At 33.0% G+C, this 19,662-nt stretch overlaps 1 protein-coding gene across 2 annotated transcripts; it reads left to right on the plus strand.

The window, feature by feature from the left end:
- The first annotated feature begins 3,508 nt into the window (after window positions 1-3,508).
- Window positions 3,509-17,862, plus strand: LOC111376539 (vacuolar protein sorting-associated protein 13-like). 2 transcript variants are annotated; one of them, XM_022999506.1, is made up of 13 exons: window positions 3,509-3,656; window positions 3,777-3,906; window positions 4,159-4,236; window positions 8,467-8,579; window positions 9,247-9,340; window positions 10,246-10,289; window positions 10,685-10,753; window positions 11,518-11,579; window positions 12,335-12,518; window positions 13,276-13,344; window positions 13,445-13,524; window positions 16,483-16,632; window positions 17,716-17,862. In XM_022999506.1, exons 2-13 carry the CDS (start codon window positions 3,810-3,812, stop codon window positions 17,834-17,836), a joined length of 1,161 nt encoding a protein of 386 aa, XP_022855274.1. In that variant the 5' UTR covers window positions 3,509-3,656; window positions 3,777-3,809; the 3' UTR covers window positions 17,837-17,862. The 2 variants fall into 2 exon arrangements, with proteins under 2 accessions (XP_022855274.1, XP_022855275.1); XM_022999507.1 differs by having other exon boundaries at window positions 13,276-13,341.
- The last annotated feature ends 1,800 nt before the right edge of the window (window positions 17,863-19,662 follow it).

Here is a 19,662-nt window from a genome sequence, read left to right on the forward strand (position 1 = left end):
TCATTTTCCTCCCCATATATTAAAAGAATATTTTGAAAAGAATAAAAATTTAAGACCTTAATTGAACAAATAATAATCAAAATCATAAACACGATAAAATAAATAAATTTAATATTCAATATTATTAATATAATATATCTTTAAAGAATAAATAGAAATAAATATATTTAATTTTTAATTATAAATTATTCTATAATAAAATTTTATAATTTAAATAAAAATAGATATTCTTTGGAAAAATGAATGAAAAAAGACAAAAAATGGTTTGAGAATCCAATTTATTTTTCGTAGAAAATAGAGACAAACAATGAGAGAAAAATAGGGAAAAAAATCAATAGAAAAAATAAATTTTAATCATTACTTTAATGTTCGTAGAAGGGAAATAAAAGAGAAATATTGAAAAAGAAAATATATATTAATTTTCTTCAATCTTTTTGTATTGAAAGTCTCCCAAAATTATGTGATTGATGAGATACCAATTTTAAGATTTTCTTTTAGTACTTTCTATTTAAAAGTTAGTAGTTTAGAAATTTTTTATAAAAAACTCTAAAAGTCGTTAAAATTTGAATATCCCAAAACTTATAAAAACTTATAATTGAAAACACTGTGATTTTTATAGACTATTTAAAAGTCCATAAAAGCAATGTCACATTGAATACCCGAATATTTTTAGAAAATTTCTAAAAGTTTATATTGAATACGCTTGAACTTTTTAAATTCTAAAAATTTATTAAAAATCTCAATTGAATAATTTTAAGAGGCCACTTCTTTAATTTCAAACGGGGCATCTTATTATTATTGTTTTAACTCACGTCAATTGCCAATTAGGAGTTCAAAGAATCCAACTCCTTTTCAATTTCACTCCTATTGCAAATCCAATTTCAAAGTCCAACTAAGTGTTACATTCCTTTCAAGACCTTCTTCCAAATAATGCAAGTTAATCCTAGATACAAATTTATTTATGCAACCCATGTCCTTCTCAAATTCTGACTTTTGGAATTTGACCCAAAAATTGTAGATTTTATTCGATTTTGTCACTCTTCCTTTTCAATTGTTTAGAAATGAATCTAACACTAAAAGAAAAGAAAATCAGTCTAAGTGAAAATTAACACTAGACAACATAAAATTTTAGTAATATAACCCAAATGAAATGCACTTATCAGAGAGAAACTAGAAGAAGAAACGGTATACATGGATTGCGGTGTACATTACCCTTTCGATCCTTCTCCTTGGGGCTCTCGCCAGTTTTTGATTTTTCAATTAACTCGCGTGTTCATCCCTTCATTTTATATACAAAGAAGTGGTCTCTCCTTTATAGCTTCAATTTTACTAGCAATTAATGTACTTTTCATCCAGGTTACTATACTTTTATAAATCAAGCTACTCGTACAAAAATGTTTTTACATCACCTCAACATCTGTAAAAAAATAAAAAATAACAATAAAATAAAAATTGTATAAGTAGCATCTTTGTGCTTTTATTTTGTATCAAATTGGTTCACTCAATCCAACCCCTGCATTAATTAATGTCAAACGCTAACATAGACATCAATATTAATGCCTATGCTACATGTCTCATTTTGATGCTAAACTCAACACTTTCGATTGTGGTAGCGATTGTGTTGGCCAATTTTTGTTTTGATATAATCTTCAAATTTATTTCAAAATCCAATTCGAGATAAAAATATACTCAATTCAAGAACTTTTTTTTTTTTTTTTTGGCTCTTTGCATTTGAAAAACATCTAATAATTTCATAATAATTCAAACAAATTTTTAAAAATGTGTTTGGGGGTGAAATGTAATGTCCCAATTGACATAAATTGATATTGGTCGAATTTGAGATAAAATTAGAGTAACTTGATCAGTCGAAATTGAATTGTAGAACCAATCGAAAGCGATCGCTTGCGAACTAAAAGTAAAAATAAGACCCTAGCTAGAGATGACAATTTACCACGTCTCGTTCCGAATGGGGCAAAAAAATCCGCCCTGACGGGTTGATGCGGCGGGGCAGGGCATGGCATAATTCTCTGCCCCGTCATGGGTCATGAGGCGGGGCGGGTTCGAACCCACAGTATATATTTTTTGGATATTGATTTCTCGAGTGTTTTCTTGAATATTGATGTTAATTTGAGCATTATTTGTTTTGAATTTTAAAATTTTGAATTTTTATTTTATAATTTAATAACATAACTCGAAATTTTGAAAATGTGTAAAAAAAAATAATTTAAATGGGGAAGTAAACGGGGCAAAAAACTGCCCCGACCCGCCCCCGCCCCGTTTAAGGTGGGGTGGGCTCCAACCCCGCCTTGAACCTGCCCGGTTGCCATCACTAACCCTAGTGTTTAAGGTTTTGTTCGGTAGTAATTATGAAAATTGATATTTTGAATGTTAGAGAGAAAAGTGAGTCCTATCTATGAGCAGGAGTGGACATTTTTTTCCGGCAATTGGTGGAATCGGATTGAAACCACTTAGAACCAGTAGATTCGGTTCCGAATCTTCTAAAAAATTATTTTATTTTGGGACAAATTACTAAGAATTTCGATCCGATTCTAGTATGGGAACCGTCGGGAACCAGATGATTCTCATATGATTTTTTTTCTAAATTTTTTCTTTTTTTAGCAAAAATATATGACCCAGTCTCCAATCACTTTTATAAAAAATAATCGGGTTTCTTCTTCATTTTAGACTCCAACACTTTCCTTCCTTTCTTTAATTCTCTCTTATAATTCTTTTATTAATTGATTCTCAAGTCAAATTAGAGTATGAGGTAAATCTATACCTAAATAAATTTATTTACAATATATAATTTCATTTCTAAGATGTGAAAATTTTATTTTGTTTTCACTTTGATAATATAGTTGTTGATCCGATCGAAACTTTTCATCTAAATTTCTATAAATTATAACCAACAGAACGAGAAGTTGCAAAAAAAATTTAATGGGTGTCCAATTCAATGTAGGATTTTGATTTTGATTTTGATGGAAATTTGTTTAATCATTGGAGTACTGTGCAACTTATATAAGTTGATGATTGCTTGATGATGGTAACTTATATTATTTCTATATTGTATTTAAATTTGTATATTTAATTTTCTTTTAATCTTTAGAATAATACGTTCGGTTCTTCAATAATTTGTTAAAAGTATCATGTTAGTAGCCTCTTTAGATTTTTTATTAGTGAATATTTTATTTTGACATTTTTAATGTAAAGAATTGGATAGGATCGAACTGGAACCAATTACTTCAGTTCCGATTCGATTCCGTGGCTAACTATGAAACTAATGGTTCCATTTTTAAAATTTCTATTGCTATTCGGTTCGGTTTGATTTCCTTTGAAATTAGACTGCCCCCACTTCTATCTATGAGAGAAGAAATAAAAAATACGACTAAAGTAATAAAATAACGGTGAAAAATTAATTTTTTGAGACGAAAAATCAATTCCACACGTGAACATAATTTGGTCTTACGCAGCCAGGATCCGTCTGAAGGTGACCCGACCCACTCTATAACTCGCAAAAGCAAGTTCTGGTTCTTGTTCTTTTTCTTCTTCTTCTTTTCATTATATCCTTTCTTGGTAAGGGTTTTATATACAAGAACTAGAAATTCACAATCGTGAAATGAAATTGGAATTGCGCTCGAACCCTCTTCAGTAATCCGGTAAAGCGACCATTTTTTTCTCCTTTTCTCCCCTTAAACCGCAACCAGAGAACAAAGAACAAATGTTTCTCTGGAATTGTTCTTAATATACTAATGTATTTTTTTCTTTAACTTTTTCAGCTGACATGAAGTAGAGTTAAATAAAAAGAAATAATGTTTGAAGGATTGGTGAGGCAGTTGATTTTGGGATATCTGGGCCAATACATTAAAGACATCCAAAAGGAGCAGCTCAAGATCACTCTCTGGCACGGTAATTATTCTCCTTTTTAATTAAAAATCCATCTTTTCTGAGATGTTACTGAAAATATTTACCAGTTGATAGGAATTTGAGCTCAATATTTGACAGCCTTTCTTTTGTGCGGTTTTAATTTAGTGGATAATATTCTTAAACCCACAAATGATTGTTCTTCTCTTTTTCCATTTTTCAATATAAATATCAAACGCGAGTTTTTCACTAAATACTAACTGCGGAGTGAAATTTTATTCATTTTCAAAACTGCAGAGGAAGTATTCCTGGAAAATGTGGAGCTGATTCTTGAAGCTTTTGACTACCTTCAGCTTCCATTTGCTCTCAAACAAGGTGATTATTTTGTGGACTCACTGATGAAAGTGATCTCCCAAGGATTTTACTGTCATGCCTTTAATTTTCGATATATAAACAACATGTGCAACATATTATTTGATGTGTTCCACTATATTCCATGTATGTTGTCGGTTCTGTTTGCACTTCTTGCATTTACTAAATAGACTCGGATGCAAAAAAAACCATGGGGAAATAGTGCTTGCTGCTATTTTCGTTTGATGAATTTCTTATCTCATAATGCTAAACCTCTTGGTGTATTTCCTTAAAGAAAAAAGGAGCTAAAATGGATCCGAACTACAAGCTACGAGGGAAAATTGACAAATAATATGTAAGTGGCAGGTCGGCGGACCAAAAGTCTTGTGTTAATCAATGTCCAGATGATCATGTTTTCATATGGTTCCTTCTAATTGATTGTGATTGAGATCAGGATTTCTTGCTAATGGAAGAAAAATTTCCTTTTTCTTCTCCTTCTATTTGCCCTTCAAGACAAAAGATGGGATAAATTGTGTGAATTTTGAGATTCTAATTTCAGTAGTCCCTTAGATGTGAAGCAAATTACATTTTGTTCCATCTTTGACTAGAGATTTCGCTATGAATAATACGAACGGAGGTTTGAAGTTGGGAGGGGGAAAAAAGAGCAATTAAACTAATGTCTCTAAGATCTTTTTCAATGGCCTGTGTTGGTTTGAAGGGATATCTATCTAATGTGATATATTGTAGATGGTTGTATTTCTTACTACCTACCCATGTTCTTCTAGCTTGTGGCTACTGTAGGATGTAGTGTCTACTCTAGGATTTTGCTAGTAGTGCATATTGGGGTTGCGCACATTGTTGCTAAGATATACATCGACTGTTGTAATGAGGGTTTCATGTAATCTAGTTTGGTAATCGTCTCCTTTGAAATCCAATGGAAGTTGCACTTGTTTTTTATGGTTTACATGATTTAGGGAGAGAGATAGAATGGAATTTTTTATATGAATATACGCAAGTGAATCTGATTGGGGATAGTGTTGTCGTTCTTCGTCCAGTCTGAGCTTGGACATTGGTGGCTTTGTCAACACCTCATCAACAGACTTTTGAAGGGTTTGGAGAGTAGTTCTTAGTACTCTCTCTTTTTGTATATTGAAGGCTTTACTATCCTCGTCATATTTTAACTTCCTTAAGTTCTATTCTGCCACACGTTTTCCACAACGTGGTTTATACCGCAAGTGTATGATGTCAAGTTTTGTAATATGGTATGAAAGTTAAGAATGTCAAACCCTTAGGGATTGTAATTTAATTCTCACTAAGTACTATAATTGTATAATTTCTACTTTATTCAGATAAATGGATGATTGAATGGATGTTTTGAACTAATGTAATGTGATTCGTGGTGACAAAGTTGATGAATGCAATTTATCAATATGAGAAGGCCTAGGGGTTGATTTCACCTTACTCTCAACTATGATTCAACGATTTTCAATTATTCCAGTTAATTTTCCCATATTTAAAAGCAAGAATCCTAATATATTTCTCTTCTATCTCTCGATTGCTAGCTAGAAATTAATCTTAGATTCCAATTCCAATATCTCTATTTCAAATTGAAAATCAAGAATTTATAAAAGTCCCGATTTTTTATGGAGTAAGCTTCACAGATTTTATACTTTCTCTCGAAACTCATAAAACCTATGTTGTGTCAATCTTATGATCATGCCTAAATTCCCCTCCTCGAGTGCTGACTAACATTTATTCATTCAATTATTGATCAATTAATTGAAAGCATTAAAATCATGACACAATTAAATATATGCGAGAAAATAAAAAAATAATTATAAAATCATCAAACCATAAACTCAAGTCGGCTACATCAGACCCCTAGATAATTTGTTTAGATCATGATGTAATATATGAAATTCATACAAATTATAATAAACGACATAAGGAAAAGGATAGAAAAAGCTAGTTTTTTTGGGTAGATCTTCAATTTTCTTCCTTGATGTTGTTCTTTTTTCCTTTTGGTATCTTCAATTTTTGTCTCCTTCAAATTGTGTGGTTGAATTCTTCAATCTTGTCCCCTTCAATTGTTGGAGAAAATAGGTCTTTTGAATGATATTTATAGTATCTTGAAGTTCTTGGACGAAATAGGGTTGAGTTGGGCCAAGAAAAGAGTCCAAAAACATAAAAAACACTTTTCCCTCATAGTCGAGGCGCCGTGCTCACAGATGATTTTCAGCGTGGTGGGCGCTATGGCTCTCGCTTTGGGTGGAAAGACTGCACCATGCATCCTTTAATATTTTTATCATAACTTCTTCGTTTGATGGTTGATTGAGGCGATTCAAAATGCGTTGGAAAGCTAACTCAAAGGGCTACAACTTTGCTTCAGATATCATTCTCCAATTCAATTGTTTGCTATGTCAAAATTGTCTCAATATGAGACTAAAACTCCGGAGCATAACTTTTTCGTTTGGGAATTGATTTGTGATCATATTTTTACTAAATTTGATCCATTTGACATCTTTCTTCATCCAATCGACTCATAGCACTCTCGGATCTTCATTTCGAGGTTAGGCACAAGTTTTGATTATTTGCATTTTAGTTCCCAAACTCTGGATCTCTTACAATTTGGCCATTTTCTCCCATTGCGTCAACTTTTGCTTAATTCTTTCAATTTCATCAACCTACATCACAGCATCAAAACGCTCTAAAACACTCTCTAGGGTAGCAAAATAATGAATTAAATGGCATAAATATCATGAGTGTAGAGCCCTCATCATATTTATAAGTTCATTTTGCATTTGTTCGACGGAGCTCCTTGCCTGCGAGGATACATGACACAATAAGAGACTATTTTTTTCTGCAGTCTGATTAAGAAGCAGAACTGTGAGGATTAAGAAGCAGAACTGTGAGGAAACCCATTTTGCACTTTGGTTAGTTCTTGGCCAGTAGTTAGCGATTGTTAGCCTTTGGACCATGCTGGTTTCATTAAATGGGTTCCAAATGGTATAGTTGGCTTTGATGGCATGCATACTAGGATCTTGTCTTTTTCTAGATGAATTATTCGAAGATATATAGCTCTTATGTATTCCAAACTTCTTGCTGTTTATGAAATTTTAAACGAGGTCAATTTTACAAGTGAGAAAACCCTAACAATGAAACGAGAAATGAGATAGTGCAACTTCTCGCTTGAAATGATCGAAGTGAACTAGATACATATATTTTCAAATATTTTGCAGGTGTAAACTATTTGAGAACACATTTAAATGAGACACTTATCTCCAATGCTTCAAACAATTCTAGTGATAGGCATAGGTCATTTCCAGCTCTCGAGTAAAGCTACTGACTTTACAGTTGAGCTTGGAAGGAAGAGAGTTTTACTGGGAGTTAGGGATTAAGCTTCAGCCCTATTAAACTTCAGATTGACATTGCTGATGCATTGATCACCATGGTGGTACATCTCTATCTTTATTTCAGGATATTAAAGTTATTTTTGTTAATTTAGACTAAAGAGGGCGCAGCAGTACATATTTCCAAAAGTTTCACTCCCTATTACTTTCGGGTAAAAACGAGACATACCTGTAGAAAAATCAATGCAAGGAAAGGGCCTTTTGTATGGGAGCTAGAGGAAAACTGCTTTGAGCAAATAACCAACTGATCTATCCTTCGAGAATTTGCCACTTTAATCTGTTGCACAAAACACAGGCATATGGGACCATTACCCAATTTAACCCCCTCCATCTTCTTTGGATAACACTTTAGATTCCCAAAAATTCATTTCATTCCCTCGAACAGGAAACAAACAAAACTTCAGTTTTTTGCCCTTCCTACTTTCAGAGGTAGCTGCAATTGCCATAAGGTCTTTTCCTGATGAGATCATTACCAGTTAACATAGCTTCCTCTGTCTCTTCTGAATTGGGAAAACCATGAATACTAATTTCCTACTCTAAAACTTGTGTGTGTTCATTTTTATTTCTCATGAGGATGTATTGAGAAATCAAACAAGTGTGCTAGCAGTTTTGTGCATTCGAATTCTACTAATACATTTTTCACTAGTTTCAATTCAAGGTATTGCTAGTTGAAATGTCCGTTCATTCATATTTGAGGTCGTTGTATCTGTCTGATTCATCATTGCTTGTTTCCTTGGTTCTTCATAAAAATCTTGCACATTCTCTATACTATCATTTTCCTCTTTATCTTCACTCCATATAATGCATTTTTTGTCTTGTAATGAATTCATGGTTTGAATTTTAGGTCGGGTTGGGAAGTTGAGCATCAAAATTCCATGGAAAAAGCTTGGCTGGGATCCCATCATAATCATTTTAGAGGATGTGTATGTTTGTGCCTGCAACCGGGATGATGAAGAGGTAATTTATTATTATTATTAATGAACGTGAAATTATTCTGGTGCTAATGGAACTTTGGAACAATGATGTTTTAGTTATGTAGACATGGTTCATATAGTTGAAATTTCTGTAGTCAAAGAATCTCTCCATCACTAGGGTCATCAACCAGAACATCTTCCTATAAAGCAAACATTAACCAAAAACCATCAATTAGTGAATAAGCAACCAATCAAACCCTAACATCAACCAAAGATCATATAAACAAATTCGCCACTGAATCCATTAACAGAAACAAATCCTGAACTACCTCTATCAAATCAACCTAACACCTCACTGGGCTAGGTAAAGTGATCCCTTCACGATGGGAATATATACAAGAACTGGGATAGTGCATTGTAGTTGAAGAATAGTATACTTGAGCAGCGAAACTTGACTCATCTAGATCTGGAATTACTTTTCATTGATTAGCTTGACAGCTATATTGATTGGGCTTCTCTTCGGATGTGATAAATTATTTAGTTAATATAGATTTTATATCTGCACGATAGTTGTAATTTGAAACATCTTTGTAAATTACTATGTTTCCCATAACTGAAGCAACTAATTCAGAGTTTTTAATGCAATTCCTTCTCCCGTTTATTCCTTTATCTGTTGAGCTATCAGCCTATTTTATTTCTATTTGAGGCAGTGGGGCATGGATGCTGTTGAAAGAAGAGAATTTGCTAGCAAAAAGGCCAAACTTGCTGCTGCAGAACTTGCTAAGTTATCGAGACGTGTTTGTGGTAAGTAGTTCCATTGTTCTTCATGTACTTGTGATCATCACCCATCACTCATCACCATCTTGTTTGAAATGTCAGTGCAAATTGTGATTGAACTTGTGTTTTATACACAAAAGAGCCTAATTTTGACTTTTCTATGTGTTATCAATTTGTGTGTTTTGTTTGTTTACATCTAGTTGTCATTTTTAAAATTGTCAACATCATCAGAATTGTATTCTAATGAATGTCCCTTCAGAATTTGTCTACAACTTGTCAGTAAATAACAGCTCTCTTTCATGTATTTTCATAGTCAGGGGAAGCAGTGCTTCAGTTCTGTTGGTAATGTGCCTAGGGACGTTTTTATGAGAAGCAAAACTTAGCCCGTCTTTGAGCGGCATTCTAAAAAAATTCATTTTTCCCAAACTTATTTTTCAACCACACATCCTCTCTATAAATAGTTTACATGTAAACCCAAAATTTTGCCTACTTCTTAACTACACTTTCTCCAAAAGAATCACTATTACAAAACCTATTCTTCTGAAAGATGGGGATCAAACAAACCTTCAATAAATATATATATATATATTCTTTGCAAATCAGGGTTAACATTTCACTGATTCAATTGAAAAATCGGGAATCTATTAGAAGCATAATTAAGAAATTGTGTTAGAATATATAAATTACACTAATATGGGTCATTAAAATGATGTTTTTTGTGAGGTTGCTTATATTTGGGATGCTTATCCTGGGTCATAGTTGCAGTTAGATTAATGCAGATGAAATTTTGCATTCACTGTTTTGTGTTGGTTGCATCCATTCAGATTTGAAGTTGATCAATTCAATTAGTGGAACAATAGAAGTTCAATTCCTTTTCAACGTTCACTTGTTTGTTTTCATTGATGCTCAAGTAACGGCTTATTTCTTTTCAGACAACCAGGCTGGGAATTCATTTATTTCATACATCACTGCGAAGGTAGCTGGTCGATGTTGATTAATATTACCTCACAGTTTTTCTTTTCTATTATTAGAAATATATATATTTTTTCTGCATTTCATTTATCTATCTCGAGTGGATCAATGTGTGTAAATTAAGAAATGTTTAATGGAGGATTATACATCTAAATTTAATCCATAGAAGCAACTGATAGTTGGACACAAAATATATCCAGTACCAAAACTCAAGTAAACTGGGATAAGGATATAAGACTTACTCAAACAGTTCAAACTTGAATGGAAATTCAATCCTAGAAGATTCATAATGACCATTTGTCACTTGAGCTGTGCTACAATGGCTAGAAACAAATATAGATTTATGAGTTCTTGCAGTTGTTATATATTTTCTAATCTTCTCTCCATCTCTATGCCCAGATTCTTGACAACATCCAAGTATCCATCAGAAATGTTCATGTCTTGTACCATGATACGCTGATGGCAATGGTATTTCTTCCATTAAAGAATTTATGCAATTTGGTCCTTCTCTAGGCACTGTTATTAGTATTAATATATCATGATTATTCATGAATTTTTGTCAATTTATTTTCTTGAGTTGGAGTGAAGTTTAGGCTTCTGAAATGTGACCTAGAAAGTTTGGTAGCATTTTTCGATAAGGGAAGTGTTATGCATCAATTTTCTGGAAACCCACAAATGTAGCTTCTTTTGGAACTATGAAGTTAACAAATATTTTCATGTTAATGAAATTTGTATGTGGCAGTTGTGATTTGCTAATAAATCAACCTCTATTCAGAGTTTTCCCTTTGTGTCCATCTTGCCTTCAACAGCCTTTGACTTATATGTCGTACTTCCTGTGGTTTTGCTTGCGCCATTTAGTAGCGCGCATGTTACAGAACCTTGAAGAACTATCAAATTTGGAAGATTGTTTATGCTATCTATATTTTGAAGAGATTTCGATTAAAATTGCTTCAATCGCCTAAAATCACTCCTGTCATTTACGACATCTTTAATATACAACGAAAATAACTCCTCAGATGAGGGAGAGAATAAAGGAGAACATGAAGCGTTAAATCCTGAGATATTCCAACAAATCTAGGTGAGAATAGTGGAGGAAATGAAGCCTTAAAACCTGGATATTCCAGCCTTTACTCTCATGTTATCACGATGTATATTTTTCTCCCACAAATGTATTTGTCGAAAGTTGTATGAGTTCAGAACAATTGTACTCTGTTATGTTTGATGTTTTCCAGGCAATCACCACATTTGGTTTAAAGTTTGAAAGTCTGACAATTATGAAGCAAAATCCTGCCGGGTATACTTCCTCCAAAACATTATTTACACTGCTTGTTTATATCCATTTCTAATGTCTGCATTGTCTAGACAGACCTTTTGCTGTTCTATTGACAAATTATGTGGACCTCTAATTTGGCCATGGTTTGTTGTTGTATTCATAACATGGTAATATTATTGTTGCTTTTGCCAAGGATGCAAAATTTTATTCATATAGAGAAGAAGTGGAGGATACTCAATGTCATTGAAATAAAAAAAAATGAATTCTGCATGAAAAGATGTCCTTCATGCAATAGAATGTAAAACAATTTAAATGGAGCCCTTTATCTCCATTGTAATTCTGTGACGATCTTGACAGAAGGACAAACAGCCTTACCATGCCAATTTTAGCTGGCTTGATTCTTCATTTTGTATAATGATATATATATATATATATATATAATTTTTTTTAATTTTTAATTTTTTTACAACTTGAAGCAAACTTTTTATTATGTAAAGAAATATACTTAAAACTTTGAGTTAATATTTGGATAAATTTAATTTAAAAAATTCAATATTACTATAAAATTAAATATTATCTGAAATTATTAGATATATCCTAGACTACTTTATCAGTCATCTAGAAAGTGACATGATTCTTGTACACTTGGTCACTTTTAGATATTGTGTAGAAAGCTTCGAGAGTTGATGCAATATAAATTATTTTCACCATTTCCAGCTTCCCAGTTCTGTAGTTACTAGTTTTCATCTTTTGATCCATGTGTAATCTTTTTTCAGATCTTCTATTTCGAAAGTTAGAGGGGTTCAAGTTAACAAACTGGTTGAAGTTCAGGGTCTAGAATTTTATTTTAATACTATTCAAGGAGTTGACGATGTGGGTTCAGATAGCCTTGCAGAGTCCAAGCTACAGGATAGTGATATCTGTATGTTAGCTCCATTGGATGTATCTATGTCTCTGTCGGTAAGCACATTCTGGTTGTGTTATATTGGTCATAAATGTTAACTTGCAGACAATTAGTGCATGATATGTGTTGCCTGATGAACAGAAGTAAACAGTGACTATGACAATTGGGCCAATAAATTTGATTTGGGACCAGGAGCTCATAATTTTAGGATTATAGGCAAATAATTAAACATCCACAATCAAAGAAAGGAACTATAGAAAGAAAAGGAATACTTAGGATGTCAGAGAATCTAGAACTGTCATAAAATGACAAAGTTGACGAAAGAAAACCACAACCTAAATAACAGAGCAGATCGGAGAATTATTTTATTTGATTTTGTATACTTTGTTTAATGCTGCGGTTACTAATCATATAGAAGAGCTGTCTAACTTCATGTTGTTTCTTTCTTGTATAAATTGATAATATGATTAATAAAATTATATGATTACCTATCAAAAAAAAAAAAAAAAAACTGTCATAGCCATCATAGTATTTTTGTTGGCTACATGAATATTATGTCCTCTCTCCTATTTGGCTATAACTTTTGGCTTAGCACTAAAGTAATAAAATATTGATTGGCCTTTTCCTCTTCTGCTGAACTGTCTGATTGGATATCTTTCAGTACTAATGCTGTAGAGAACATCTTTTCCAGTCTTGCACATTCTTTTCATTTTGATTCTCATTTTCTCTGTGAGATAGGTAGGATATAAGAGATCGAATTTGTTAGATGTTTCCCATCTCTCAATTACTCGATATCGTAGCATTCTTTTGTAGGTGAACAGGTCAGGGAAACTTGAGAAAGATGCTCCACAGTATACCATCAATGTTGATTTCACTCGGGTGGTTCGTTTGTAGTTCACTGGCATTTTTGAGCAATGAGTTTTTTTCTAATTTTTTAGGAAACTTTTCATTGATTAATACCGTTTAGATGCCACTTTTGTAGGTCATGTCTATGAATGAGGTTCAGCTTCAGTATATCTTGACTCTGTACGATTATCTAGCTTTGTGTCAATTGAGAGAGACGTAAGTTCAGTTAACGTTATCATTTTTAGCCTCAATACTTAATCCGTCGACTCTTATGCTGTTAATAGTGTTTCTGAAACTGAAATTGTAAGCTGCATCTTTAATGCTTCCACAATTTTTAAACACTTTTTAGAAATTGGATTATTTAAATTTTGCTTTCATTGTTCTGAATTCAAGACTAAACTTGGTTGTTACTGAAGCTCATGTCTGAAAGTAATAGCATCTTTCGTTTAGTTTCGACTATTCTTACTGATTTGCATTTTTTTGCAAATTGAATATGTGTAGTTCACGTTATTTTACCCACGAAGTAATTTCTAAAGTATCAATATCTATAGTCAGTTTACTCATAAAAATGATCAAGATTGCCAAACATAAGCAGAAGTCTTGACAGTAAGAGGTTCTTTTAGCACCTGAAGTTATGAAGTATTGGGGAACTCAAAAGAGAGGCTAACCAAAAACCAAAGAGAGGTAAATCTAAAAAAAGTTGACAGCTATAAACAAAAAATTGTTCCTTGATTGCATGTAAATGATAAATCTTGAATTCTTCAACCTGTGTTCGGTACCTGAACTCTCTGACCAAAGACAACAATTAAATAGACTAAGAACCAACATAAAACTTTGATTAGGAAAATAGAGAACTTGAAATTCCCTCATTCCCATCCCCTTCTTCTTCTAACACCACCTATCCTTATGCACGGGAACTCCATCTTTACCAAATCATGGAACCAGGAAGTCGCTTAATGAATGTTATTTGTCAACGACGTAGTTCTAGTTGACAAGTTGGAATTCTATGATATACCGATACAACCCAAGATCTTAAAATTGGAATAAGTTTGGCCAACTAGATTCTTCTGATAGGAAGATGGACCTCAACAGTAGAGAATGCTTCACTTTTTCTTATCTTCTTCCCACTTGAGAAGAATCAGAGAGGTGAGTAGGACAAAAAGTGCCAAACATTGGGAAACTACCTGGGGAAGAGTTAGGAATAGGAACAAGGAGAAGTGAGAACCCCCAGAGCTACTCCCCTAGTTGTTTCTGCGACCATGCCAAACACGAAAATAATACGAGTTTTGGACGCTATTGAAAAAGCATTGCAGAGGGCGATAACTAGTACTTTTGGCTTCCCAGAAGTGAACAAAAGATGCGTGGCGATACCCGCAAAAACCTAAGGACTATTCGCTCTTTGGGGTTGGGCCTTTCGTACTAAAATTTGTATGGGGAAAGGACAATTATTAAGTTCACTAAAATCAAGTTGATGGGGTCAATATTCTTGAAAAGCCAGGAAATCGCTAAAACCACAAGGTTTTAAATAGAAAATAACATAGAAACATAGGATGTCCTTTTAATGATAATTGAATAAGATAAAATGGAGTGAAAATAGATCATTATGTGCTAAAGAGTGGTTGTTTAGGTATTTAGACTTGATGATTAGAGGAGGAGGACTTGAAGAAGATGTAAAGTGAAGGAATAGAGTCGATGTATGTGATCTAAGATACTTTTCAAATTAACAGAAAAGAAAACTTTACAGAATGGTTAGCAGACCAATCAGGCTTTATGGAACCGAATGTTTGGCCACTAAAGGATAAATGTTCATACAATGAACCAAGCAAATAAATAAATACGTCAAGTTTATGTATGACAATACTAGACGGATACAATTAAAAATAGGTATAGGTGTCAACATTTTAGAGTCATAGCAGCTGACGATAAATTGAGGGAATCACAAATTATGGGGTTGGATTGTATTGCTTTGACCTAAAGAAGCTCTCATTAATAAGAGGGGGTCGATTAAAGTAAAACATGTTACAAGAGTAGGGTTACCAAACCAATATGGTGCTTGTTTAGGTTTCAATATATGTTGCTGAGATTATAATGTGATAGAAATACGTGGTGGATGTACGTGGTGGATGAGTGGTAATAGTTGTGGATCCCACGAATTGTAAGGAGATTATAATGAGGGCAAACAAGCACATGGTCTGATGTGATTAGAAAATATTTGATTTGATTTGATTTGATTTTTTTCCCAAAAAATGTAGTGCAGGATTGAACGAGTGATTATAAAGGATTTATGTTGTTGATCCCAAATAATAGGTAAGGGTTAGCTTGTTATTGTTGTTGCTTGTTCATCTAGACCACGTCGTATGTGTTCATTTGATATACAGTTTGTGCATCTCTAGATGTAGAGTGGATAGATCCAAGAGGTTAACTTTAAGGTCTAATTCTACTTTAGGGTGGATTAATTGCAATATATGATAAATATCAATCTCGTATCTTTATTTAGGGATAGTGAGGTCTTCCTTGTATTTCAATGTAGTATTTGCTATGGTAATAGATGCACAAAATGGCTTTATTATAGTGAAACATTTTCATTTGAATTTTATCCTCTTAGTAAAGAAGCCACAACAATAAAAGGAAAAATGTTGGCACCAGATACAGGAGTTAAGCTTACCGTTGTTAAGTATAACTTGAATCCCTAAAGGTGCTTGCTCCTGTATTGGTGCTGATTAAGTTAGCCGCTAAGAAGTCAGCACAGAAGCGTATACAAAGATAATACTCTTTAGGGATATAAGAAAGAAAAGTACACCTTCAAAGATGGTACTCATTAGGGATATAAAAAAATAGCCCAAGTAATTTTAGAATGGAAGTTTCTTTGATGGAACTGGAAAAGAACCAAAGGAGTTTCTCTAGACTGATCGTAAAGGTGAGATAATGAATCCTGTGTACATCCCCTGGAGAAAAAGTGTCAACTATTCAAAAGTTTAATGATGGGCACCATCTATACAGCTTTGTCTCTTATGTCTTCCAATGTACTACTCTCTCTTTCTTTGTTTTTGTAAAATTTCTCTCAATTGTTTCGAGCTCGATATATCCATTAACTGATAAAGGTTTGGTCATCTGAGGCAACAAATACTGGTTGTAGATGGTTCTGTACTACTTTATTCTCTTTTGATGTTGTAGATATGGACGTTATCGTCCTTGGCGGACTCCTTTAGATAAAAAACTCAAGGGGTGGCAAATAGCCTGGTGGCAGTATGCTCAACAATCTGTTCTTTCTGATGTTCGAAGGAGGTTGAGGAAAACTTCTTGGAAATATCTAGGAGAGCGTCTGTAAGTTTTTTATTTTTTTATGAAACAGTCAATTTCTTCTATTGGTATGCTGACAATTAGACATGGCATCATTGTTTTCTAAAATTGCAATCGCAATACGTGTTTTAGTGTTATGCATATCCAGTCTAGCACATTTTGTCAGATATGCACCATCCTTGCACCTTGAGTTGGCCTTCCTTTTCTCTCTCATTTTACTTGCTTTAATTTGGAATACCATTATCTCATACGTTATTTATCTAAATCAAAATCAATTTAGAACGAAACTCTTATCAAATGAGTTTCTTTTGAGGTGCGTAATTTAAATAAGTTAGCTGCATCATCTTGAATTTTGAATTGATATAATGGAGTGAGAAACTTTGGGTTGGGTAAATAATCGGAGCACAAGTGGTTGGAAGGTCACAACAAATGTCATGTAAGGAAAGGCGGAAGGAATTAGAAACAAGCACGAGGGAAGATAATCATCGTGTACAGAAACCATTATACATTTGTGTACTTGATGGTGTAGGATGAGAAAGTCATGTTTATTTGAGTTCATTTAGTAGATTTTTGAAATTTGCTTGATGTTGTGAAGCCTAAATTAGAATAGTGACCATATTATCTTGCTTGGTCAGAAATCGCGTCAAGATGTTTTTGTGTTCATGAATTTAGCTAGTCTAGACTAATCAATGCCAGTATTTATTTCCCAAGTGCATGTAATGCTATCAAGGCCCCCACAATTGTTCAAGAAGTGTCCATACCAATATATTTGTCAAACTACAAGGTTAAGCTCTTCAAGACCTGTCAATGCTCCTCGTATTATGTTGTACTATATCTTCCAAATTGATCCTTCTTAATCCCTTCCTCATAAATTTTTTTCCTGCCCCAGAACCTCATTCTCTTTCTTTCTTTTCAGCAGGTGATATATTAAATTTTGTTTCACTGCCTTGCATTAAATTGCATTCATTTCAATTAGTGTTCTACATATATTCATGCCATGTACACGACTGTGGGTTGATTATCAATTTGATCATATTTGACATCACGTGGTTGACATTTTGTCCTCCTCTGAAATGCAAATGTTCAAATTTTGAACTTTTGTGACAGGAATTGTCGCCGAAAATACGTGAGCTTGTATAGGATCAAGTTGAAATGCCTCAAACAGGATCAGGTGAGGACAATGCCATATTTACACGCACATACACACACCCCCACACGTACACTATAACGACCCAAAATTTAATAATTTAAATCGCTACATAAAGCTTACATTAAACATTTAATGGATTATAAATTATAATAGACAAAATTTTAAAAGTTTAGTATATTAAATTATAAGAAGATTTAAAAGATTTTCCATTCAATTTGGCCTCTTGTTTATCGAGAAATTTCTTTTTGTGAATGGACTCGCACTATTCATATATGGTAGTGGAATGGACAAAATCCTAGAAATGGTTGAACAAATTTCCTATATGAATATTCATTTTGCCAAGGCATGAAAAACTGTGAGGATATGTACAAAGCCTAAAAATCATAACTTCATGAAATCCGTGCATGCTATTATTTCCGGTAAGATAATTCAAAGATTGGCTGAATTCGTACCGATGTAAATTCTATTTTATTTCGCATAATTGACCATAGATAAAATTTTGGTTTCACCAACACAAAATAACACACATGGGAATTTTATAATAAATAAATCATGTCTCAATTTCTTAAATAAAAATTCATAGATATTAAAACTAAAGATAAGACTAGAAATTAAACTTTTAGGGCTTTTGTGAACCCCATTTTTGTCAAAAAAAAATAATATTTTTTTAAATAGTATATTGATGGAAAATGTGTGGTTAAAACATAAGAAAAAGTTTTAGGTTTACATGTAATATTGTTTTATTGAAGAATGTGTGGTTGAAATGGGACAACACTATTCAAGAATGCATTTTTTTTTTAAAAATGGAGCTCAAACAAGGGCTTAATCATGTTACATCGGATTAATTTATTGAGTCCCGTAAATCCTAGCACCGTTACACGAAATAATGGTGCAATCCCGAATAAAAGATTTAAAACATGTGTCAAAAATATCATGCCGTCATCATAAGTTTGGAAACCGGTAGGAGTTCAATAAATATTATATCTTTGGTATCGAATGACCATAACATACATATTATATCTTAAACTTCTATTAATACAATAATTTAACAGCATGAAATCATGTTCCAAAATTGAATCTAACAAGTTAGGATAACGAGGTGCGTGAAATACTTTTCCAAAAATTTATGTTATATGAAATTGACTTCCTGTTTTAAATTCCAATACCACACGTACAAGTATCTATAAATTCTAGAGTAAAAAGTAAGAACATTTTTAAACTATATAAAGTAGGAAGTATGTAATTTACCTTAAATTCCAACACTTTTCTCTCTCTACAGTCGTGTTCTTATGCATGTGCCTTCTCCTTTGATATACATATATAAATATATCACGATATGATCTAGTCTAACAAAGTGGGTGTGCAGTTGGGAAAACGTGTATGATGCCACAATTTTGATTAAACGATATATACATTTTTATCTCTTGAAACCAAAAGGAACTACTTTATCCCTTCAGTGGCATGTGGCCAAAGTGGGTGTGCAGTTGGGGAAACGTGTATGATGCCACAATTTTGATTAAACGATATATACATTTTTATCTCTTGAACCAAAAGGAACTACTTTATCCCTTTAGTGGCATGTGGCCACTACCAACAAACCCATTATATCTTTGCCACACGTCTTTATTTATTAAAATAAGTCTCAAATTAAACCTACTTCTCTCTTTATACCTAAACTACAGGTGGCTACCCTATACCAAATCACAATAAAAAAAGTAAATAACTTTATTAAAATCTTTCCTCAATCCAAGGAATGTAGAACGTGGCAGCCCATGGGAATTTTTAATTAATAATTAAGTCTAATACATTAACATTTCAAGGTACTAACTTGGACTTCGCTTATCCGTATAACTTTTTATCGAGCTTAAAATGCATGATTAAATATGAGCTATCCAACGAGCTCA

This window comes from Olea europaea, unplaced genomic scaffold (assembly GCF_002742605.1).
Source record: "Olea europaea var. sylvestris unplaced genomic scaffold, O_europaea_v1 scaffold1515, whole genome shotgun sequence".
NCBI lineage: Eukaryota > Viridiplantae > Streptophyta > Magnoliopsida > Lamiales > Oleaceae > Olea > Olea europaea.

Bases quoted from the DNA above. Each gene is read 5' to 3' on its own strand.
- LOC111376539 (XM_022999506.1), top strand. From the start codon at position 3,810: ATGTTTGAAGGATTGGTGAGGCAGTTGATTTTGGGATATCTGGGCCAA. The intron at 13,525-16,482 runs GTAAGTTCAGTT...TTGATGTTGTAG, and splicing joins TTGTGTCAATTGAGAGAGAC to ATATGGACGTTATCGTCCTT. The intron at 16,633-17,715 runs GTAAGTTTTTTA...CTTTTGTGACAG, and splicing joins AAATATCTAGGAGAGCGTCT to GAATTGTCGCCGAAAATACG.